The 26,150-nt window shown below is 43.7% G+C and overlaps 1 protein-coding gene across 1 annotated transcript in view; it reads right to left on the bottom strand.

Annotated features, from left to right (window-relative positions):
• Positions 1-23,128, bottom strand: part of GAS6 (growth arrest specific 6) — a 41,416-nt gene extending 18,288 nt beyond the window's left edge. The window contains exons 1-6 of the mRNA XM_055802570.1: positions 22,854-23,128; positions 22,292-22,458; positions 8,378-8,402; positions 7,503-7,565; positions 2,276-2,398; positions 594-713 (exon numbers count right to left, since the gene is read on the bottom strand). Of these exons, the coding sequence (XP_055658545.1) occupies positions 594-713; positions 2,276-2,398; positions 7,503-7,565; positions 8,378-8,402; positions 22,292-22,458; positions 22,854-22,923 (568 nt within the window). The 5' untranslated portion in view covers positions 22,924-23,128. The remainder of the gene's footprint in view (positions 1-593; positions 714-2,275; positions 2,399-7,502; positions 7,566-8,377; positions 8,403-22,291; positions 22,459-22,853) is intronic.
• Positions 23,129-26,150: the final 3,022 nt, after the last annotated feature.

Below are 26,150 nucleotides of genomic sequence, written 5' to 3'. Positions count from 1 at the left end.
TGCAGTTTCAATCAAGTACGCCAGATCCCTGCTTTCTGTTCTCAGCTGCTACGTAAAATAGCTACCGACCTTCACTAGGGCCTTTCTACAGCTATTAATATTCAGTTGCAGTGAATTCATCCACCTGTATCTACCTGAATTCAATAGCTGCCACACATACCCAAATTCAGGAAAAAATTAAATAAGAAGCACACAAAAGAAAAACAAATGGCTGATATACTATGACACCGTGAGACTGGAAAGACTCCTAATGATGCAACTGGCCAGCCCTTCCTCCTCTCAATGTCAGGATATGAGGACTGATCAGCTAAACCAATTTAGCATAACCCAAGTCGCAAATCCTCTCAGAATCATGCCTGTGTTATGATATTGGAGAGCAGCATGGTGTGACTGCTGACAAGCCCAGGCATGCCGTTCTGGCTGGAGCACCCAGTACCGCCCCAGCAGAGCACAGCTAACAGGAGCTACCAGCAAGTCTCTGCTGAGCTAGGGAGTAGACCAGGGCAGCTCAGGGCAGCCTAGCTCTCAGAAATACAGTCACAAGACACTAAGCACCCACTGAAGTAGCAAAGTGAGCAGCCCACAAAGCTTACCTTCACATGTTTTGCTGTCTTTAAGAGTGTAACCACTGTAACACGAGCAACGGTAGCTGCCTATCTTGTTGAGGCACAGCTGGTTACAGCCACCATTCTGTGTTCTGCATTCATCAATATCTATGTCAGAAGAAAGTGTTACAGTCAGTTTTTCACCTCTAAATAATCTGGAGGGTGAGTGTGGGATAGGCATTGGGAAGGAGAAAGACCAAACAAGAAACTCTATTACAGCTGCAACACAACGATTACAAAAAGCACAAAGACTTAATTCAGACACATCAAGTACATTAGCTCAAGTTCATTTAATAAAACCCAAAAAGACAGAGAAGGAACTGCTGAGTCTCTCCTTCATAGCTCTGAGAACACAGAAGAGTATCTTTAGTCACTGTGGAGGTGAAGAAGTTTGTTTGCAGAAGCCAACTAATTATAACCGATGTGTTTTATACCATAACTAACTTTTAAAATTATACTATGACCAGTAAGTTCAGGATAAAAGCTTTAAATAAACCAAGAACTACATATCCTTACTACTACAGAACACATAAGAACACAAGAAGTTTTAAGTTCACAGCTACTGAGCACTATGAGCTAAACCGTGCTTCACCGAGTTGGCAGCCAAAGCCTGTTAAATCCAGCAGAGCCCAGATTTCACCCTCATTCTGCCCTACTGCTCATTATATCCCATTTGTATATGGGACTCTAGAGTTAGCTGATGGGCAGAACAGCACATTTCATGGCATTTCATAAGAAAAAGAGGACATACGCTTCAGACCGATCAGTTGCTGAGCTCTCAAAGCTGATTGCACACTGATCACTCAACTGTCTCAAATGCTTAAATAAGCTGCTTGTGAGTGATCCTATAATCTCCCCACAATATTTACATCAGAGGGAAGGGCTTTGGATCTCCTGCTGTCTTGGTTGCCACAATTCTGGACTGGCTGAATGCGATTTCTGGCAATTACTTAATATTGGCAGGCAAAAAAGCAGTGGCCCTGACAGGAAGCCTTGCAGGCAGCAGCAAGAAACATAAACCAGAGAACAAGAGGAGGGAAGATAACTTTGGTACTTCATAAAAGAATAAATAAAGCACTTGGGGGGCTTGGAACTTCTTGCACAAATCATTTCTGCCTAAATATTCTCTTCAGAGGTGGATGGAAATACACAGTGGGATTAAGCAGTATGGAATAAGGTCCTACTAGCAAGGAGGCTTTAACAGAAGAATTTAATCAGTTTGTGCATCATCACACTCAGACCCCAACTTGCCTGCTGGCAGTAACTGTTCCCATTGAGGGATGTTAGAAAGGAAGATGGGCCAGCTTCTCTGGCTCTGCAGTCTGTGATCTGTTTCACCAGGGTTCACAGCAGCAGCCGCAGCAGTTCTGCTTGAAAAGTCACTACAACTCTGCTTCTGCTGCCCCTTTCAGAGGGGTGGGACAAAATGTTGGAGCATAACTTCTTAGATTACCTTGCCAAGATCAAGCTGAGATCCATTAAAATCATATGAAAATGTTGACGTGAAAGAGTTACCTGAGCCACAGAAGGGTAAAAACATGAGCAGTGTGTGTGGTGTGGTTCAATCCTGTGACTTGAATTGTGCAGCACGGTATCAGTGACCATTTGAGAATACAGCAAAACCCAACACATCTCCATTACAAGTATAAAAGATAATGAAAGCCAATTACCTTTTTCACATGTTTTTCCCTGCCAGCCATGCTTGCATTCACAATAGAAGTCCCCCTTGAGATCTTCACATTTGACAGTCCCCTCTTTGTGACAAGGATCAGGAGAACACTGGTTTGGCAAATCTGATTTATGTAAGGAATAAAAACCCCAAAACAAAACAGAACAATACATTGAAGTCACTGAACAATCAGGTGTTTCATTCTCATTAAAAGTCAAGAAGCGTAAACAGCAATGGGGAATCACTATCAGAAATACTCACACCTGGCAAAACTGGAAGCTAATTCGTAGGGCTCACATGCCAAACAAGCTGTGCCAGGAATTTTGCAGAGCACGTGCAGTGGAATTCATTTCATTGCAAAAGGGAGTGAGCTACCACTCCCGTATCTGAAGGGCACATCCTGAAAGAAACAGCTCGAAGTAGCTCATTTTGAAGAAAGTTAATTCTGCTCTCCCTGGTTTTGGAGAAAATAGAAAGCAGGTAGTAACTAAAGTACTCAAGGAAGGACAGGTACTCTTTTTCAATTACTTTTGGTAGTTCAGCTGAGGATTTACCAGGGCTCATAGATTTGTGGCTAGCAAAGGTTTATATCTGAATTTTTTGTCAGAGCTGTCCAACTCAGGCTTTTCTGTTACACAGAATAAGAATAAAAAAGAAATAGCAATGTGTTAACAGCGTAAGGATAGCAAACCAGTAATCCAGTTCACAGACAGCACAACGTTCCTATGGGGTCAGCACAGAGTAAAGTCTGCCACTGATTTTTACGCCAAGTTCCAATAGTTGGCAAATGGATTTTGTCCATAGGAAAGCACCAAGAGATTAGTCACTATACTTTGGGGAGGACTGGGGGAACAAATATCAAACTATTCTGTAACTGCTCAATGAATGGAAGTCACCTGTCCAAATTCACCCTACCCATCTACCTGCAAAACACCCAGGGACAGTGCTTTGCACAGATAGCTAAAGGAAGGATGAAAGAAAACCCTTGCCCTTGCAAAAAATTAGTTAGTCGCTATCATGTAGTAGTAACCTGTTAGACCAGTGTTCTAGATCAGTGATCTTTGAAAAACATGAATGTGTTAAGTGTCCACACAACCTTAACCAGAAGGAGCAGTGCAGAAGCTCGTTCTGTAGACTGCAAAGCTCACCCAGTCAAAGCGCCTTTCTGTTTACATACCCCTTCCAGCAGTGGGGTTCAGGAGGGACAGGCCTTCTGCAGCCTTTCTGCCCTTGGGTGAACTTTAATCACAGTCCAGTCTGCCATGGATGCCACCTTCTACAGAGAATGTCTGAACCTGACCATAGCCTTAGCAAACCTGAATGAATGTATATTCGCCATGGGACTGACCTTCTACACTGGAGCAGTCAAACAGTCCCGCTGTCCTCCGGACTCACCAGCAAATGGAATGTATTGGAAAAGGAAACCCTACGACTTGAATGCATGATGCCCACGCTTCTCTTCTGATGAACATGCATGGCAGCTTCTCCTGCCTGACCAGCTGTGTCCCCACAGTGGGGGTGACATAGCTGCAAAGCAATGATTCTGCCCAGTTCTTTGGGTGCATGATACAGGAACTGTTGGCAGCTGCTGCAGCCAGCAGCCTTTAAAGGAAGAACTACTATCATTAGCAATGGCTTCTGCAATCCTCCAATTTTGGCAGCACATGCTTACAACTCAGCAGAAACCTGGTTCAGTGCAGACAAAAGGAAAAGTTTATGAAAAGTGGACCAGACAGGAACATTTCCAGCACCTGATCAGCAACAGCCCTCTGCAGACCAAGTTTGGTCTGTGATACTAGATTTGCAGTGCAAAAAGTGCTCAGTGGGTACACATTAAGCAAGCAGCAGCCCCTGTTTCATACAGTGGTTCTACCGAGACCGATGCTCACCAACGTCCAGTTCAGACTCTTCATAATATTCTGAAACATTATTTGTGAATTGATGGGCATATGGGGTGGCAGGGAGTCACGTAGGGAGAGAAGCTGTAGATTAGTAGCCCCGTCAGACTTCTCAAATTGAGAGAAGAATTGGATTAACATCTACTTTAGTCAGGGTTATACTGCTTCTGCATGTCTCTTCTTAACTTCCTCTGTGTGACCCTGAAATTTACCTTCATGACAGGCTGCTTTGAAAAAACTTTAACATTTATGTGAGTGCAGGCAAAAGCAACTCCTTTTGATGTCTTATAAAGCACTGAACAACATTTTTGTTTGCAGCGGGCACCTTAGATTTGAATCACAGTAATGGTTGTGTTGGCAGGTGCCTCTGGAGGTCACTTGTCCAACCCCCCACTGCTCAAGCAAGCAGGGCCACTGAAAGCCAGTTGCCCAGGACACTGTCTAGACAGGTTCTGAGTATCTCCAGAGATGGAGACTCCACAACCTCCCTGGGCAACTTGTGCTAGTGCTGGTTCAACCTCACAGTGAAAAAGTGTATCCTGATGTTCAGGCAGAACCTCCTGTGTTTCAGTTTGCTTCACCGCCTTTTGAACCTTTGGTTTGCCTTGCGGACAGCCATTAAGATTAAAAATAAGGTTAGAGCATAGGCTCAAATGTTGGATAGCATTTGTGTTAATAGTTATCAAGAAAAAATGGTCAGATTCTTGGGCTGCAATGCACACCAAGTTACCTGAAGACTGAACTTGGATGAACACAGTGTTGCAGTTTATTCAGATTACCATGGAATAATAATTTCATATTTCTTTATGTTCATCACATTATACAATATACAAGTTTTCACCGCCCGTTTCTCTGTAGGGTATTTGAGTTGGACATAAGGACTGTCTACTGCAAGTTCAAAAACTATGACAAATGCACCTGTCCACTAGGTACGTGTTTATAATAAAGATTCCACTGTTCTTCTGAAGAAGACTAACAGATGCCAGAAATCAGCAGATGATTGGCAATGGCTGTCATTAATACAGTCCATTTTTGAAGTCTATATGGAAACAAGACTTAAGTACACTGACTGCTGCTTCCCATTCATTCTCTGCACTGTGAATTCATGTTTTAATATTCACAAAATAGCGCAAATAAAACTTCACCAGGAAAATGGTAGGTGGCAAAGATTATGACACTCACAGTTAAAAAGCAGGCACGCATGACCTAACAAAAATCCCATTGTGTTTTTTAAGGCCACATGCAGCTTCATTTCAAAAAAACCCTGTAGAGTTTTCCAAACTCTTGCAGAACGAAATCCCTAATTCCTAGCTGACCTACAGGATCTCTTTTAGAAAAAGTTCCAGATCTGCCGACCAAAGTACAGGTCTCTGTGTGTAAGGTGAGCATCTATCTGCAAAGCAATTGCCTTAAATTCTTATTGCAGTCAGTGGAGATCTAGTCAGTGCAATAAACAGTCCAGAGTGATTTAGCTCTCCCCCCAGAGCAGACACAGTTTGGTCAGTGGAATCCCTCTAGAACTACTGGCTGCAGATAAACTCTCTGCTGACTGTGATGGGAATACTGCTCGTGTAAGCACCTGTGCTGGAAACACCTGCATCTACCTCTCTGAATCTGGAGCTGAATCTTCCCTGTAACCCTGATCTAAAGATCTTATGAAATGGAGAATCCTCAAATACTCTGCTAAGCTGTCTAAATCAGTCGCAGCTAAAATTTGTACCTTATTTCTAGAATAAACTAGTCTAGTTAATCCCCCTGCAGCCCTTAGGTTGTGCAATGTCTTTGTATGCCAGATTAAAAGAGCCTTCCACTACCTTGTTTTGAGAAGAGAAAGGTTGTTAAGAAACAAAATTTAAATGTATCTTGCAGGCACAACCCCACAGAGCTACACAGTCTTTTGGCAGCATCTGTGAAAAATTAAGAGGCGTGCTGGAATTGGCCAAGCACAAAGCCTGTCGTTCTTCCAAGTGTTTCAGGCTCCTTCTCCATTACTTCTCCTGTGAATTGACAATGGCTAGCCAAAACTCAACCATTTAAAAATATTTTAATATTTTAATGGGGAAAATATTATCATTTTATTTCCAAACCACTGCATCTGCAATGGGCAAAAATCCCTAAAAACAATCATTCAGCTTTTATTTTTTCAGATTTTTTCATCACTACTCTTTAGACTGGCATTTCTAAAACACTGATTAGCTGTTTAGAACAAGCGTTCCCAGTTGATGCCACCATTTTCAGCAGAAACTCCCATCTCTTTGCTGTGCCACACACATGAGCAAAAAGAAGTATCCAGCCTCACATCCCACTTCCAACTAGCTGACATACCGCAGCCGACACGGGCACCACGGGCCTGAGCATTCCCAGTCAAAGGACTCACGTTTGTAAGTGCTACTGCTGCATTATATGAGGGCAAGTCTTCACATGCCACTTAGTAACCTTGGAATTCACTCTTCAAAAAATGTTGCTGTAATGCAGTTTATAAACATGAAAGGTCGACTAAATCCTGAGCCTGCTTTGGTAGCACTGGTATAAACACATGACTAATCAAACTTGATCACACTAAGAAAGAAACTGAACCACAGGGGCAAAAATGAAAATAAATATGCATACATGCGATTTTCTCCACATTTGAACTGATGTTCTCTCAGAACATATTTAGAATATTTATGCAGCTTTATACCTTTAGCACAGCTAAGCTTCAAGAGGGAACTGGAAAGGTATTAGAAGAGTTCATTAAATTCTGGTTTCTAATGTTAGTAATGAACAAATACCCCTTCCCTCCCCTACACAGTTACCAGTTTGGCTTCCAAATTGATTTGAACTTTTAAAGGTTGTAGTATTTAAAGCACAGTCACATGATGCGTGAAACTGATCTCTTTTATGTAAAGAAGTCCAACACAGGCCTGGGTTTGACTTCAAGCTTTTTTTAAAGTCTTTTAAAGATTCCTTAATAGCAGGGAGCCAAAGCTGACATTCAAGAAAAAGGAAAATGAAAGGCCAAGCACAGTGTACAACCTTATGGCAAATCCTATTTCTCACCCCTCTTGCTTCTCAGACTATTCAGACCTTAGGAAACTGGTGGGAAAGAAATGTCTTGCATCATAAAATACCAAAGCACTGAAACATGACAGCTAGATGGTAATAGGTTATAGAAGGGAAAAGGTCTTGTTTTGCTGCTCAGACAGGACTAGCGATAGGGAGTTTCAAGCCTAAAGAACAAGAAGACCAGTACTAAAATACTATCGAAAATAGAGATGGCTGAGCTGGTCCCACTTCTTCAGGTATTATGAGAAAATATTTAACTACAGTATACAAACCAAAAATGCTTACTATGAACGCATGTAAGGAAATCTGGACTTCTTGTATAGGGCGACCCATATTTCTGAATGCAAGCTGAAGAACAGAAAATGAAATTGTTATTATTATAATGATGACATGGCAACTGTTCAAAGCATACAAAATGATACCTGGCCTGCAAGAATTTGCAGGGGTGCAAAATCTGTGCAATATTATAATCCCCCAGATGTCTTAAAATTCTTCAGTTCATTAACATTTTTTAGCTCTGATGTACAGTAGTTATAAGCCATCTGAAGAGGCTGATCACTTAACCAGATGCTACTATGATTTTAAAAGCATGTTAATAGCTACTGAAATTTGACGTACTAAAACTCTTTTAAAAAAATCTAAAAAGCACATGGAGTTTTCTCAAACTGTTGGCATTTGTGATATGTAATACTACATATTAAACACAAATGTTTATCTTATATAAAAAAAGAAAACAATATAATGCCATGACTATGATACATTCAATAGAATAAGCCAGTGGTTCAATCAGTAAAGGCACTATTTTTATTTTTTTTAAATTAAAGACATTAGTTAATAGCTAAGTTAATTAATGCAGGGAAAAGATGTAAGACGTTACATTATCTACTAATGCTGCAAGCTACAGATACAACTGCAGCATCAACACTTTAACATGCAGAAAACACATAAAGGATCTCTCTATGCAAATCTATACCTAAGTAAAGAACACACCTCAAAATCACATAAGGAACGTAAAGTCTATCTTAAAAGTTAGCAATGCGTGTTTATTGCAATGAGATTTCCATTACTTTCCTTAGCAGAGACTTCAGCTGTGACAATCTCCAGTGTTAGGTACCACATACCAGCACTGTCACAAAATGAAAGTAAAAGCTGCAACTCACCCAAGTATTTCGGGTAAAAATATTCCTGTAGAAGGAAGAAAAAAAAAGCAAAGATTTATTGAATAATATTTGCTTCTATTGTCATACCATTGAAGAGCTACGGTTAGTTCGGTGGTCTTGCATGGCAATCATTTAACATGGTCCAGCATCCTAATTTCTTTATATCCAGAGCCAGAAGCAACACAGTATCATGTATGCATTTTGTCTTTTGAAAAGGAAAGAAACATTAGCTCCAGTCTCAAGATATTTTTTGGCAACAGCTGACTTGGTAAGTGGTAGCGGCTGAGCATGAAGCCACTTACCCACTGTCCAAGAGGAAAAGGTCCTGACGGCATGAGGTAAGGGAAGGAAGAGGAATCTAGAGACAAAACTCCCGAGGGAAAGTACAGGATCATCTAGTCACTCAGTGCCTCCTCGGAGGCCCTCTGCTTCATGCAGAACATGGGCAGCACCCTAACATCACTAAAATAAAAAAGGTACCTTTTGCTTTTACAATGAGCACCCTACAACTTTAACAGCAACCATTGCCATACCGCCCACTCCATCACATCATGGAGATGTTCTGCTCAAAGAAAGGAATAATGATAATTTGCAAGTGAGGGGAAAACTGACATTCATTAATCTAAAACCAGACTGCAAAAGGCATTCCCATTCCTCTAATGGTACATGGCCACACATTACTGTTCTCTATCTTGTGTCAACAAAGTGTAGCCATACAGTGGGAGCAGCAGTTTGCTGATGTGATGTGGATCTAACCTTGCACATTAGAAAAACGATCAGCATAGTGAAGCCTTGCCAGGCACAAGAGTGCTTGTGCCAATGCAGAGAAGCAGCAGGAAAATGCAGCGGTGCTACCTGCAAGTGTGAGAGATTGGCCTAAGCTATCATTAAACCACATTCTTAAAAAAATTACAAAAATGCATGGCCAGGAAAAAGCATTTTTTTCCAATTTCACTTCATACTGGATTTCATAACGTGTAAGTCACTAGTTAAGCACTGTTAAAATTGTCATTGAGGCATGCAATGAGGGAAAACTTGTGGATTTTACCAGTGCTTAATTATTTTATTTTTAAACAAAGCGTTTCTCAGCTAATTAAGAAAGCATATGCATAGCATAATTCTCTTTCATACAACGTGAGCAATTTTCATATAGCACTATCAGCAGTGAGACTGGGACAGTAAATATCCTGTATTCTACAAAATTACTTTGGTCTGTCCAATGTGCAAAATAAGGAACTATTTTATCTTCTCCTTTTATTACAGATGTTTGGATAAGCTTATGCATATAGACAGGCATGTGCATACAACAGAGACAGGCACACACCGTGAGTCTTTTGTTTAAGGTTTAGTTTTGGAAAAGACAAGTCAAAAAAATACAGTCAAAATAAAAGTAAATCTAAGCAGTCTAAGTATTCAGATGAGTGCACAGCTGTGCTATAAACACAAACTGAACTTCAGCCAGCACTTGAGGAGAAAAAGATAGCGGCATGTGATGAAATATTACAAATATTTTTTTTCATTATTTCCCCTTTATTCAATACGCATCACAAGAATGTGCAGATGTGTTTAACCACCAACAGGACAATCCAGACACTGGCAAGAACAACTTTTTCTGCACTCACAGAACAAGAAATAGGTGCTTTTGTATTCATGGCCACCAGCCTAATTGCTCCAAGTCAATGATGGCAAAGGCATAAAACTTCATTTTCTCCTTGACCTTTGATGAATGAATTGAGTGCTAGAAAAGTTGTATAGAGTTTAATTTTGAAGGAAGGATTAAGGTAACTAGTTATTTTCATTGCACAAATAACTTTCCAAATGCAAACTGACTGTATATTGATTCGATGCCAATTGAACAGTAGAAGAGTGAAACTCCAAGACACTGTACCACACAAGCTTCCTTTCACGAGGTACATAACAGAGGTAAGTGATTTAAACAGGAGGCTATTAATAGAATTAATTTAACCCTTCTTTCCCTGTATTCCTCATTTGCTTATCTTATACAAAAGTACTTGCTCATCAGTAGCACTTCTCCAGGCATACAGGACTTGCTGATAATACCATTCAAAAATAAAGCAACATGATCACAGGTTCTAACATTACTCATTCTTGTATAATGAACTTTTAATACTTCTCCGTAATCATTTTTCCTTACAACAGGCTTCTGGAAATACAATGACAAGAGGTTTCCATTCAGCCAAAAGATTAATAAAGGATGAAGGACAAATTATCTTCCACCTTGAGAAAAGGAACCTGCCTAAACTGAAAATAGCAATCCCTTTTCAAAAACACTGATGACAAGTTTTCCCAGTTAAAAATTGAAGTTGTGCCTAACCTGCACAGAAAGACAGCCAGACGTGCATTATTTCTCGTGTGAGCACTCAGCTCCATGATGCCCTAGTCTTAATGACTCACAGATGTCAGGGAAGAGTCAGGTCTTTGCAGAGTCAGGTCCCTGTTAAAAGTCTGAGACTCATCTTCCCTTCATCAGCAGTCTCCAGCTGTATTTTCAGGATCCATCAAAAATGCCAAGAGAAATGCTTTGAGGCTTGCTAAGGAGGAGTTAGCAAAGATTCTGTGTTACTACTTTGCTAATTTATCAACATTTCTCAATTTTAGCCTCACCAAACATCTCACCATTCAGAAAGCCACCCAGTATTCACAGGATCAAAACGCAGGAGGTTGTTTTACTGTGACCACCGTGGCAGTAAAAGTCACCATGGAAATACACTAAGTGTTAAGTTTTCAGCTTGGACTCTAGTAAAAGAAGTCAACATTCAAATGTTGTCAGCCCTTCTCCTTTGGATCTTCTTGCCTAATTACTGCTGAAAATAAAAGCAGGAGCAATGGGCTTTTAAAATATAAAGCTATAAACAAAACAATGCTGGACATAAACATCCTCTGGATAGGCTGCTGTAGAGATGCTAACCTTACCAAGCTTTCTAACCGCTCTGTCCGGTAGTAATCCATCCCAGTGGATGCATGAGCAAGACAATATCTTGCAGAAGCACCACCCTCCACAGAAGACCAACCTTCATGAATGTAGTTGCAATAATTCCAGCCTCCGTGCCTGCTCCTACCAAGAAAACCTTCATGTATTTCCACCCCTCCTTTCTGTAACCCAACACAACTTCTGGCTGGCTGGCTCCCACATACCAACCAGTATGACTGGGACACCAGGAGCTTCAATAGTCAAGGGCCTGGCACCAGGACACCCACAGCCTGCAGACCAGCATGTGGTATGAGTTACACACCACACATCGCGTGCCACCATATAGCTCAGCAGAGTACAGCTCAGCAGAGATCTCAGGTAAAGAGGGAGAAATAGGAGAGACTGGGAAGTGCCTCACATCTACAAGTCTCCACCCTGTCAGTGAAACGGAAAGGATGGCATGGGGCCGGTCCCTCCAGGCAGGTCCTGGCTTGCTTATTTCAGCTCAGTTCAAGAGACTGTCCAGGAGACAGAGCTATGATTTGACAGAAAAGAGTTTAGCTCTACAGCCCCAACCCCTTTCACATGAACATGTGTACATGCTAGAAGCAAGTCTTTCAATGCATTATAAACAAGTACTGGTTTCCACAACAGTAGTGCAAGACCTAGGAGTGCATGCTTTTATTTCAGGGTCGAGTGACACCAAACACTTTTTCATGGGGTTAAGAAGTTCCTCTCCCACCTACATCCAGAGTTTTTTCCTACCCTTATAACACAGCCACTACAACAGTTAGTGTCGATACCTAAAATGAAAAGAGAGCGCAAGTTTAAGTGTCCTCAAAAAAACCAAGCCAAACAAACACACCCCAAAACTCCAGGTTGTTCTTTTTTGTATTTGTTTCTTCTTCCAGACATTCATGGTTGCAGTGAAACAGTTAAGAACAGTTTCTGTGGAGCCACCCCCACAATAACCTGCATTGAAACAACTGAGGAGAACAGCACCATGAAGGTAAGAATTCATAGCAGGGCTGTGGAGTCAAAGGGGCAGAAGTACCTTCATCAGCTTCCCCACCAAAGGAAACCTACAGTGTGACTGGGGTCACCACCTATTTTCAACTCTATGGCCAAACTCTCCCTTAGTGGTAAAATCCAGAAGTTACACAAATTATACTGGGTATGCATCAGTCCTGCTGCATTTTTAGAGAAGATGGAAGAACACCAAATCAGAACAGGCATCAACATGAGTCACTGTATAAAAATAGCCCTTCTGAAAACATAACAATGACCCTGTCTACACCAGGAAAATGTTCTCACTGTTGCTTGAAGTAATTGGCAACACTGGAAACCTCAGCCAAAAGGGCCTGCCAACGGCTTCTGTTTATTTTGCTTGAGTCAGGTAAGCTTGATCAGCACTGAATCCGATCAAAATCACGTTTGAGCTGCAGTGGCAGCAGACAAAAGATGTAGTTGACAGAAGGACTGCTCATGTTCCTGGAAAACTGGCTCTCGGTGGCCCTGCATGGGAGTTGGACCAGATGACCTCCAGAGGTGGCTGCCAGCCGCAACCACCCTGCGATTCTGTGATTCTGTGACTGCAGCACTGCTAACACTGAGGGATCTCACAGACTTGTGTTAGCAGTGGTAATTTCTAAAAAGCACTTTCTTAGTTACCTAGTTACCTCTCAGAGAGCAGCACCAACTCCCACATCATGCACTTTTCTCATTTCCATACAATGACTCTCCCTTTTCCTCTTTCCTTCAGGACTGAATATTTGTCTTGGGCATGGCTCGACCTCCTCCTTTATAAATGTACTTCATGTTTCCACACTGCAGGCCTGCACTACCCTTGCAAAGCAATAGCCGCTAGCAACCATAATTTGCTATAATTTAGTGTTTGGCAATTGTTAACTGGTATAACCTGAGAATGCAAATCTCATTAATGTTCAAGAGCCCTCTCCATTTTTTGAAACCCAGGCTTAGGCCTTTGATGCATAGCAAATCTCATGCTGAATTATTAGGCCTTCCTCCCATACAATGTAATTAAACCGTCCTGTAATTCAGAATTTTAAATATGTAGAACCTATAGGTATAGAAGTTATGCTCAAATCAATGCCATGTTGCTTCCACAAGCTTTCCCTCCCATTGTGAGGAACCCTACGCTCAGCCAGGTTAGTTTGCTTCCTACTTTGGGGCGATCTCCATTTTCCATGCAAGAAGCAAGGAGAACTCTCCACAACTTGGCACGTAAGGCTTTAGAGAAACAAGCAGGTCACGTTACAATCCAAAAGCAGCCTCCACGTCTCATCTCATACCACCAAAGTTACAGCTGTTTAGGGTAGCTTTGAGATTTTGTGTCCATTCACAAAGCGTCCACTTCACACTGACCAGCTATTCTGGTGCACAGACTGTGACTGCCCCTTCCACTGAGTTGTTGATCTTTACAAACAAGAAGCACTCATGACCACCCTCTCCAGCATCACCCATTTCATAGAGACTAGGTATCTCTGCAGAATCCTGAAGACTGGAAATGACGTCTGCTGTCATAGCTTCACTTGCCCTCTTCTGAGGGGCAAGGCTATTTCCCAACAGCTTACTGAGGTGCCACTTCAGCAAAAGACATTGCTCTGCAATGAGAAAAACCTCACCAATGACTAGAATGTACAATTACTGGGAAAAAAAAAATAATGAAAGGAAAGAAAAGAAGAAAAAAAAATGTTTCTGTGTGTCACAGCCAAGCAAAACGCACACTTACATTTGTGAAGATGTAGGGGGCACAGAGAGATGGTTTCTATATGCAGCCTGAGGCAGGGTTTGATTGGACGGTAATGGTGTTAAATAGATGTAACTGGTGCCAAGGGCCAACTGAAAACATTTGTGGAGTGATTCCAGTGCTGTATGTGCTTTTGAGTTATTCTTAATGCACTGCAGTCACGAGTGCCTTGAGGTTTCCTCCGCTGCTTCAGGCTTCAAAGGCTACTTTCCTTCCAGCTGTATTAATGTGCAATTTGAAAAGAGGATCTCAATTTGATAACGGATCTTCACTCGGTCGGTGTTGCTTGCTTGAATCCTTACTCATTGCATTAGTTAAAATATTTGTACGTGTGGTTAAATTAACACTCAGAAATTTTCAGTCAAATTAAGCAAACCAGGATCTGACAAAACACCTAGTGTAAGTAAAAGGGGTCTCCCTTCAGCATCCTATATTCTGTCACTACTCTGCAATTACTTAAACTGTATTTAAAACAGAACAGATTCTATATCTCATCCAACATGATTTAAATGTTTGTGATCTCTCCTGCAGCTCTGTTAACATTTTACCCACTGAAGTAGAATACTACATTTTTTTCCCCTTCCTGTAATCTAGTGATACTGTTTCTTAGGATTTTGCTTACCTGCAGAGGTTGCAGCAGCTCACACTAACAGTGTTCAGCCACTCTGAGGCTGGATTTGGCCTCAGAGGGGACGGGCAAGCGAGGAATAGGGAAGTGACATATGAGACAACACTAAGTCCTTTCGACAGAATCTGATCTCATACTTCCCTGTTCATTATTTTAATAACTAAGTAACTTTTGCTTTTCTCTTCCTGTCCTAAATGTTTTCTGGAATTGAATTAGGACTCCCTGTTCTTGGAACTGGCCGAATGTGGTAGCTCTCCAGATGCACATGATTTTGTACAGTGCAAGCATGACCCATTTGCCTTTTACCTCTTCATTCATGCACCCCTCTGTCCTGCCAGGTGTGCAGAGTGAAAACAACACCAACATTTGTCCCCACTCCCTGGGTACCCTCCTTACTTTCCAACTTTGCCCTTCCTCTGGGTCCCACTGCTGATGCTCAAAGGAACAGGAAGAAAATCCAAAATAATAAATAAGGAAACTTCCCCACAGATGTGTACATGTGTGGACAGCCTCCAGAACAGCAGGTCATAACAGAACAGTGATGAAGGTAGAGATATGGAAGGGAGACCTGCTGAAAAACTTCAATCAGATTCTCCAAGACTTCATTGTTCACTCACCTCTTTGACAGCATGACCTGTGATAATCCTTTCTGCTTCTCCCCTGGCACCTGGCCTTCCCAGCCTAAACTCAACACTGTCCTTTCCAACATGTTGGTGCAACCCTTTGCGAAGTTGCATGGTGAACTGGACCTGGGAACTGGACCAGCTGCAAAATGATCCTTTTTCTCTCCAGACTACTTTTCTTTAGATTGGTTACTTAAATCAGTCCATGCAGTTACAGAAATTGCTGTGCAGGAAGGGTGAACAGAATAGGCAAGGGAGTTGCTGATTCCAACTAGATCAGCTGAGCTCCCAAATGTGAAACCAAAGCCTGAAAAGTAATGGGAATGGAGGAGATGCAAACCTCCCTGCTATGCCCTGTCTCAGTTTCTTCTAGATCTCCGATGGTGATTCCATCCTTGTTCTTTATACTTACTGGAAAGTAAATGCTTGTAATTTGTTAAGTTCACTTGGAGTTTAGAGCACACATGAACCACAACTGCCAATTTACACAGAATCAATGTTTATCTTACCTGATTCTTATGCAGCTGCACTAACAAACTGTATTAATTCCCAGTAGGCTGCTCCACTTTTTTTTTTTCTCTGTGTTTTAAATTTAAAAATAAAATTAAATGAGCCCATGGCCACAAAACTGTTTTCTTCATTTTTTAATTGGCTTTTTCCCCTCTCATGTATTTATTAACACTTATTCTATTCCTCTAAAAAATTACTTACCCTAACTTTATCTGCTTTTTCCATTATCTTCTTTCTTGACCCAAACCTGTAAAATGTCCCTGCTTAAATTTATCCCTCTTAGCATCTTTTTCCATCCTAACTTCAAACAGCCCCTCAGTGTAATATTAGCCTCTTTTGTCTTCTCTTGTGCCTTCCCTCCTGCTGCACAGGAGGATTAGCATGTAGTACTTTCACGATGTGGTGTTTCAGTATTTCCAGGTCTATTCTGAATTTCTGGGCTAAACTCACATGACTGGAAACAGATAAAGATCAGGTAGGCATGAGTCCAGCAGAGCTGATGGAGCTGTGCCTGCTTCCACCAACAGCAAACCTTGCTCACCCTTCTCAGTAACTTTTGATGAAGCAGCATTTAGCTAAGAAATGTATGACCTGCCTTCTAAGGCAGGCAGGAGTATTTTTGTCACCCTCCTGCTACTGAACTCCACCACCACAAAAAAATGCTGTGTCTGTACCGCCAACTAGGTAGATGCATCCTGCTGCACAATGCCAATCTGTTTGCCTTTCAGATCAGTTAGACCCAAGGGATTTTGGTACACCACTCTCACATCCTGTGTTTCCTTTATATGAAACTACAGGGAGAAGGAAGAAAGGAAAGGGAGAACACCTGGCGGACACCAGGATCTCATCCCAGCAGAGAGGGGATGCCACTGTGGCACACAGCTAGGCACTCAAACTTTTCTACTTTCTTCTTCTCTCCTTCAATCCATTCCTGGACAAAAGTCTAAATCTCCCCATATTTTCTTTCTCAAAATCTGTTAAGCAGGTACCACTGTGCCTGGAAATCCATTCTTCCATATTCTTCCATGCTTGAGTCCAAGCAGGTAAAACCATCAGCACAGAATTTTCCGGTAACTCTTTCCCTCTCTCAGATGAATTCTGCACCAACAAGAAGAGATAGAGAAAGTTATACCAGCTATAAATCTAGCCCTTCTTCCACACTGCCAAAATGCCGTAACAAATCAGGATATTGAGAAGAATTTTCACTCCCTGGGTACTCAGATTTTTGCCTGGATCTAGAAAGGAATATTCTATACAGGGACAATGACATCTGTATTTAAAGATGGTATCAGTATTTTTTGTGTCTAGATTACACAACATTTGCTAAATTACTCAAAGAAATTTTACACTGCTTTACTCTCCCAGTAACTCCTTTCCTCTGCTACGTGCCTTCATAGTTTTCTGACTAGTATTTACAAAAGTGTACCTACCTTGCTACTCGAAGTAAGACCTAAATGTTGTCTGCCAAGCACCCCTCCTACAAGATCAGAGTAAAATTTGGATTACTCTAGTCTGTGCATGCAGCTCATCTGTGTTATCGTGACCACGTCACATAACAGAACAAATAAAGAAAAAAAACCCAATGAGCCTGTAACACTATGAAAACAAATGAAACTGACCATTATCACACCCTATACATTGCTTCATCTGCATTTCAGCTTCTCAATAAATGCAGCCTAGCAGAAAAACTGCTGACATTGCTGGACATTTTGTTAAGATCAGTAATTTTCAAAATGTGACTGTAAGAAGTCCCCAAAAGCCTGATCTGGCCTCACTGCTGCCCTTGCCACAACTGGGAAACTGGACTAGATGAGTGGACTGGAGACCTCCTCAGTGCCCTTCAGCCCACGTCACCCTGTGATTCTCTGCCAGTGTTTTGTGTATCTGACAAGCCATAGATTTTAACAGCAGTTTGGATGCAAGTGCCTCAAAAAGCAGGAGAACTTTTCATGTGCCTGCCTGTGAATCAGATGTTCATTCTGCACGCATATGAAAACCAGCTGGCTTTCCAAGGTACTTCATAGAGGGACAAATTCATGAAGAGTAAACACAGGTGGCCAGCGTTTCTGGTGGGCCTAACACCTTTCAAAGTATTCAGCATGGCAATTCCAATGGTGACCTGCAGGAAGACCAGTAATTCTTCAACAGTAACAACAGCAAGCAAGATGTGCAGTGACAGATGCTGCACTGATAAACTGGTATCAAATTATAAGAGGCTGCATTCAATCACCTTCCCTATGCTGAGCCTTTCAGAACAGAGAAATTCCCTCCACAAGGACACTTTTTGCTCTATTTATTCTTCAGAGAAATCCAACATTTCCAAGAACACCAGCAACTACGCTCCCTTCTGCCCTTTGTTTTACATGCTTGGATGACCACATTTTTAGAACAGGTCAACCAAATTCCAGAGCAGTTTATCAGTTAGTTAACAAGCTGTAATACCTTGACTGCATACCAAGGTCAAATATTTCTGCAGTACTGCTTTTTATAAGGCCTCATCAACATTTTAAGTAAGCTAACATTCTTATCTCTATATCCAAGATGTTTTGCAACTTCATCACATCTATCACACCCAGCATATCTTTTTAATAGATACCATTTAGAAACAGTCCTCATACCTCCCATGAGCATGTTTTCTATCTCATATTATCTTTTCATTTTTCTGTTTGGTACCTCTAGCATAAATGAAATTATAAACCAGGAACCATCCCAGAATTCTGCAGTAATATCTAAGTATGTTATAATCAGCTTCATGAAAAAGATAGGCTGCAAGACTCATTAACCCAGGCTCACACTTGTTTTTACCATGTATAGTCATACAAATGGCACAGACTGAGTTTTGTTCTGCCTCCTAAAAAAACCCACAATCTAAAAACGTTTCAATTGATCTTCCTTCCTCCAGTCTGGGCAAGCTGATATTTATATTTTCCGTAACATAAAAGACAAAAGCTGCACTGGCCTACAAATGAATGGCCATTTGGCCCCGCCTAATACACTATTCTTAGCAGCTGAAGTAAGTAATCACACATGTGGCAACACCCACATTCAGGTTTCAGAAAATGTGTATCTGCTGCTGACTGCCTGCAGATGTTGCTCTGGAAAGCTGATCACTGAAACAATGAAGGCGCAGAGAAAGAGTGCTCTGCTATAGGTACGTGATGTTTCATTTCTATTTACTGGTCTGTCCTGTAAACAGGCATCTTTCTGTAAAATGTTTTTCTTGGCTAGATGTTATAATTGGCTGGATCAAGCTATGGTTTTACCTGGGAAGCATCACGCAAGCTACGCTACAGCCTTGCTTCATCTTGCCTGAACTTCTGGAGCTGTCTGATTGAATCAGTTTATGCAATTTCCTAACACATATTTAAGTCATAGGTCTTGAAATTAGACCTTGAAATTCTCTTTACACAACCACAGGAGAGTTAAGAATGGCACGATTTGTAAGGACTCATACATTTCATTACATCACCTGATGGGGGGGGGGCGAGGCAGAAGGGGGCGACAGGGAAGAGAGACAACACTTGTGCTCACATCACAACACTTTCTTGAGGTCGAACAGAGAAGCAGCAAGCTATATAGTCTCAAACTAACCTTCAGTTGTCAAGGCTGCAAGACCGTTTCTCTCACGGGACAGTAAAAACAGCTAAATACCTACATTCACGCTCATCCGACGCTTTAAAGCATAAAACCTGGGAGACACAACAGCACAGATCAGCAGTGCACTGATGTGTTCCTCACGGCTTGCCTACTACGAGGTTAGCCACAGGGCTCAGCGCAGGGCAAGAAGTGTTTCTTTCTGCCATGACTTAAGTAGTTAGCCCCGGTGACCAGGTTCAGCAGGCAAAGACTAAAATTTCAGCCTTCCTAAACTACAAGGAATCAGCAGCAGCTGTCAACAGCAATCTGTACATTTCCCTGGTCAATAAGAAGTCCTCACCTTACCAGCATGGATCAGCTACAGCCTGACAATATGCTTAAGTATGACTGCAGTTACTGTAATTCCTCAACTGCTAGGTGTTGTTTATCAACAGTATTCACCTTTCCTGAGTCAAGTCTGTCTCAGCTAGCTTCCCTCTCCTGTCAGCCAACAGGACAGGACGTACAACACAGCATCAGTGAAATGACAGCATAACTTCCTAGCCTTTAAGAGACACTTCCATTACCTCAGGTATGTATTAATAGTCTGTCCATCAAATCCACAAATACTGCCAGAGGAGTAGTCACCTATGCCTTACAAAGCACTGAAGGCATCCAATGTGTAGAATAGTAACAACCTGCACACATGAACTCTGCCACCATGCATTAGAAAACTACTACTCAACCACAGCTGCTGCCTTCATGTCACATACCGATTGCAAAATGGATAGGAAAGGCCATAAATCCCCTGATAGGTGGTGGCTCACTTGCTTCCCAGTCAAACTGAAGCAAAATAACAGGAAGGAGTAGGACATGCTGCACGTAACAAGTTCACAGCTCTTTGGAAGTGTATGTCTCAGAAAAGCTAGAATCTTACGTCACTGCAGGCCTAGAAGTATTACAAAATACAGTACTTTGGTAGAAGTGTGTGCAAAATAAGCTAGGGGGCACAGACACTCGAAGATCCTCTAGCCTAAGTGATATTTCTTCAGAGGTTTTCAGAACTAGAGAGACCTAGCAGAAGTAACAAAGAAAATGCAACAAAAAAATCAAAATCATTTGCAATGACAGAAACTTTGCATTGTCCTGCAAAACACACTTAAACGGCATGACTGGATCTTATATTTATGTATTTACACTTACTTACATATTTAACTATCATATTATACATGGTAAGATTTAAACCAATTTTATTTCACTATTTCCATTACAGCTGGAGAGCTGTATATTTTGTCCAATACACAAAATAAGTACTGACTATTGTTAAAAACTCCTGACACATTTACACAGTTTACCACCCTCTAAACTGATCTGTCAATGCATCATCGCCTTTGGCTACTTTCTTGGCCAGAAGCCAGTCAGCAAAACTGGTGACCTCAGATCACCTTTTTTCCAGAATGCTACAAAATCACATTTGGGTTATTTTTTCCTGCATTTGCTGCTATACGGTGAGTATTTACACCGAGCTAAAGTTATGTTATTCAACATGAATTTGGGAAGAGTTGTGCCTGCCATTCTCGCCACATTACAGTTATGCATATTATGTATTGGCTCACTTTTACAGGACAGAAGCAAACATTGCTGCATGCAGATATGACTACACGTACACAAAGAGGTGTACCGTTAAATGCTGCCTGGGCAAGTGCTTCTTAAGCTTTAAATTAAAAACTGTCAAAAAGAAAAGCCAGCATCACAATGTTTTTGCCATACTTGCTACTGCCTTGTGACAACAAGCTACAGCACTTTATATCCAGCGCTGAGCCTGCTAATGAAGCACACATGTCAAGACTTGTCTGACTGAAGCATAAAACATCTCCTCAGATGAGTCCCTCCCTTGCCTGTGGGGTGTGTGTGTCTGTGTACACACACACACACGCTCGCTCTCACTCTCTCGTGCTCTGTCCTATCTTCTCCCTAGAGCATCATATTATTAACAGGAACACGCTGTGCAGCATCAAGCTTCAGTTTGAACACCAAGAAAATCCACTTCCCACTGCTAAATCAAAGCCAGATAATCCCCGAGATGAGAACAGCCGATCCGAAACAGCGTAGAGAGGTGTCAAGTAACTGGAAGAGTAAGCCAAGCTTAGTAAAGCAACACAACTGCATCCACATGCTGTCCAAAGTGAGAAGACTGAAGAGAAAAAGTCAGCCTTGAGAAGGCTGGAAAAGTCCGCTACGCCGGTGGTGTGTGGGCTGTGACTGCCTGCAGGACTCCACACTCAGGGTTAGAAGCACGGCAGGACCACCCTCCCCTACACACACTGTCCTGCTGCTGTAGTGGCAGGTCCTGAACCTACTGATTCCAGAATGCTGACCAAGCTCAACATGGCCCAAGAGGATTAAAGTGTGTTTACGACACACTTCTTCTGAGAAACCCCTATTCTGACACACACCACAACATTAAGGGGTTTTTAAATACAGCTGGGATGGGAGGCTGAAGGGAAGAGGGACAGTAAGGTGTCCAGACAGGGCACCCACCGCATTGTATCGCGCTGGTCTTGCTCCACGGTATCACACCAGGGGTGAGGAGGGCCCTTCCCCCCGGGGGCAGCAGGCCCGGGCTGGGCTGCTCACCCCCACCACCCCCGCCCCGGTGTTTCTAACCGGGCAGCACCCGCTATGCCATGTGGCTTTCAGTCATGCACCTAATGGTTCTGATTCTTCCTCCTCCTCATCCTCCCCCCCCCCCCCCCCCCCCGCCCCCAACCGCCTTCCCCAGCTGTGCATGCAGCTGGCACCCAGCCGCAGATGGCCGGGGGCGGGCAGCGCCGGGCAGCCCACCCGCACCCCCGCGGCGGCTCCGTGCCCTCACCGTCTCGGGGTCGTTCTCGAACACCTCGCGGGCCTCCTCCTTGCTGCAGTGCTCCTCCACGCACTCCCTCTCCAGGTGCCCTTGCCTGGTCTCCTCGAAGATCTGGTAGGCTCGCCGCTGCCTCTGCCGCAGGAACTGGGCAGCCTCCGGGGCACGCAGCAGCACGGCTGGGCCGCCGGTGGCCGGGCCGGCGGGATGGGGGGGGAGAGGAGGAGGAGGAGGAGGAGGAGGAGAGGAGCGGGAGGAAGGAGAGGCAGCGGTGAACAGCGGAGCCCGCCTGGCCGCGCCGTAGCCCCCCTCCCCGCACACCGAGCCGCCCCGCCCGGGGAGCACCGTGCGCCCTCCCCGCCCGTGGGTCCCCGCGGCCTCGGCGCGGCCCCTCACGCCGCCAGCCCCGCGGCCGCCGCCGCCCACCGGCAGCCCCCGCCGGCACCGCCGCCGCGAAGCCGCGCATCCCCCCCCGCCGCCTCGGCAGCTCCCCCGGCCCGCACCTACACGCGCGGGGCGGTGGGGGATGCTCGGCGGCGTGTGCGGCGGGGACGGGCCGCCCTGCGGTACTCACTCTGCGAGGAGTCCGCCGCCAGCAGGACGAGCAGCAGGGCGGCCCCGAGGGGCGCCGCGGGATGCGGCATGATGCGGCGGCGGCGGCCGGGCCGGGCGCTGGCGGAGCGGGCCGGGCGGCGGCGGCGGCGCGGGCGGGGAGCGCGCTGCTACTGCGGGAGCGCGGCGCCGGGGAGCCCAGCAGGGGAGCCGGGGAGCCGCTCGCCCGTCCTACCCAATCGCTCGCCAAGTCCCCGCCGAGCCGCGGCACAGGGACACACCTCGCGGCGGGCAGCGGCCCGGCCCCGCGTACCTGCCCCGGCGCTGGGGAGAGGCCGTGCCCAGCTGCGGGGGAGTGTTTACCGGGAGCCGGGCCGATGGGCGGGCGGCGGGGCGCGGGCGGGGGCTGCGCCCTCACCCCCGGCCACTTCTTTTTAATGGCTCCGGGCCCATCACTGGAGGGGCAGAAGCTGGCACCAAACCTACCAGCGCCGCCTTATGCTGGGAACTCGGGTTCTCCCCACACCCCGATACCTCTTCCCTTCACGGCTAGATTTTCAGTTTATCCCACTGTTTTAGGATAAACTCCTGGGGGAAGAGGTGGATGTGGTTTGTACCAACACACTGCAAGCCGTCCCGTACTGTCCCGTGTCCAGCCGTAGTTACGTGGGACACGTCCCCCGTTAGCCGTACCCTGGAGCTGTGGGGTGGGAGCTCAGAGCTGCCCTAACCCTGGCCATTGCCACCGCTTTACAGCCACCCCAGTTACCTGCCCTGCCCTGCAGGTGGGCGAGTGGCACAGGTGACATGAGTAACACCGAAGCTATACATTCTTCAAGAAAACTGTGATGTGAAAAAAGTGTAATTTTAGTATTTAGGTATACCTAAGACAGGCTTTTTGACTCCGCAATAAATTACTGAAAATGTAATGTAACAAATGTAAACAACATATTTATATTACATACAGTTGAAGTACATGAAAACCTAAGAGCCAGCCTACTCATTCAAAGCAACCATTCCTAGGCTGGCATCTTCTGCCCAAAAACGGCCAGTGGTAAACACACAGGTAAGAGGTATGAAAACATACAAATCACCGTGGAGTGGTCTTTCTGTTTTCAGCTTCTGAAGTGCATTGGAAGAGCTTTCTTAGATCAAAACCGTGCCCACTGTCACACTAACAGCCACAAATGCACCTCTTCTCCATTAATATGTCAAACAGCTTTTTGATCTGTTGGTACTTCTGGCCTTCAGGAGTGGCAGTAAGGTCCCAAGTACGCCCAAAGACTAGACAGGAACTTCTCCCCACCAGTTTTAAATCCAGTGCTTAATAATTTTATAGGGTACTTGAATTTTCATCATCTAAAAAACTGAATTACCATGCCTGTTTGTATTCACCATGAAATTCTATAGACCTCTCTTATATGCTTTCAGAACCATCCCTTTTCCTGAACCATGGAGCCCTGGTCTGTTCTTTGTTTCCAACCCCCTTTGAGCTGGCATTGCTTGAAGCAGCAGTCCCACCAGTCCCCGTTGCTTGTTCCTGTCCTTCGGTCACATCCGCTTCTTGTGCTGGCATGCAGCGAACCTGATCAGCAAAAATGATTAATTTTAATTCAGAACAGTTCTCCCACCCAGCTGCACAAACACCAAAAGGAAGAGCCTTTCAGGGGTGGCAGTGAGTAGCCGCAAGTGGAGGGAATGTGGGCCTGCTGATTTCAGCAGCAGAGCTGGCCAAAATGGCTTGTGAAGCTACAGATGCAGGCAGAGGCTTCCTAGGACTGGCTGCCACTTTGCTCCCTCCGTTGTGTGTCCCCCTGCCCACATCTGGAGTTGTGGCTGTGCCGTTTCAGCTTGCTCACCTGGCAGGAAACTCCTCCTTTTTCATAGTGTGCATATGTTTTCTACCAGGTTACTGGGCTGAACCAGCTCAGTGATGGCAGAGAAGCGTGGAGTGGGATTGCAGCAGTAAATCCATTGGCGGCCATGGAACTGCAGCCTATGCCCCTCATACAGACCCTATTCCCCGTCTTTGTTTTCATCCTTCTCCCTGTCTTTTCTATTTATACCTTTTTTTTCAGACTAAGTGGACAAAACTACATGTGATATTCAAGATGTGGGTTTGCAGCGGCACTGTCCTGCTTTTGTCTTACTTTTGTTTTTTCTTAATATTTCCAAACATCGTGCAGGTTCTTTTTCACTTCCTGACCTGTTCTTTCCAAAGAGCTATGAACAAAAGGTCTGAAACCTCTTCCCTGAGTGGAGTTGCTGTTTTACCAGTGGACACATATGGCAAGGGTTGCCTTCCATGGGTGCATCACTTTGTTTATCCGTGTATTAAATGTCACTTGTCATTTATCACCGTCATATCAAAATTGCTATCAAGCAATACAGTTAAGCTAATCTAACAGCTTCGTGTTACCAAAACAGGTTGTTTCTCCCTTCCCTCTATGCTTCTGCCGTGTATCTAGATGCTCAGTTCTCCCTGCCCGATCTTTGTATGCTTTTGTCACTGATGCGACCTCTCAGCAAATTGAGACAGCTCACTAAGCCGGCAGAAAAAAATTATTTTCTCTAATGTCTTCTGAAATTCTTGATTGCCAGTTTCAGATTGCAAATGAATTTTGTATTATCTGCCAACTGTCTTCATGACGTTAAAATTCTCCATAAAATTTCTGAAGGTGTCAAACAGCAGAGATTTTTGTGGGTTCTGGAAAATACTTTATATTGTGTAATCTTATGATGAGTTTCCTTTCTTTTAGACTTTTTTTATCCTTTTCCTTTTATGCCATATGAATACGCTTTGAGAGCCTATGGAGAAAGACCAGGTCAAAAACTTTTTGGAAATCCAGGTATGTAATTTTATCTTAACCAGCCTTATCTACATAAAAATCACTCCTTGAACCTCTAATGGGTTTGCAAAACATGACATCCCACTTGATATGCAATGCTGATTCTTCTCCAGCATGTCATTCAATTTACTATTTCTATTCTTTATTATAGTTTCCAGTAAGTTGCCTGGCACAGACATCAAACACTGATTTGGGTGAGCCCAGAAATCCTTCTTAACAGTCACATTTTCCACCTTCTATTATTCTGGCACTGTAGAATTTAAGGTAGATTTAAGCAATGAGTTGCATAAAGCAACAGTTTAATTTTCTTCAGAATTCATGGCTTTATACCATCTGATCTCAGCTATCCCAGTGAGGTCTTAGGGAAAATAAAAAACAGGATAGAAAAAATAATTCAGAAAACAGTAAAACAGCACTATATGAACTGCTTGTGCTCTCAGCATGTCCTGTTTTAGACTCCCTTTTGACTT

This window comes from Falco peregrinus, chromosome 4 (genome assembly GCF_023634155.1).
Source record: "Falco peregrinus isolate bFalPer1 chromosome 4, bFalPer1.pri, whole genome shotgun sequence".
NCBI lineage: Eukaryota > Metazoa > Chordata > Aves > Falconiformes > Falconidae > Falco > Falco peregrinus.
Note: the sequence above shows the minus strand (reverse complement) of the source record. Positions and strands in the feature narration are given on the sequence as shown.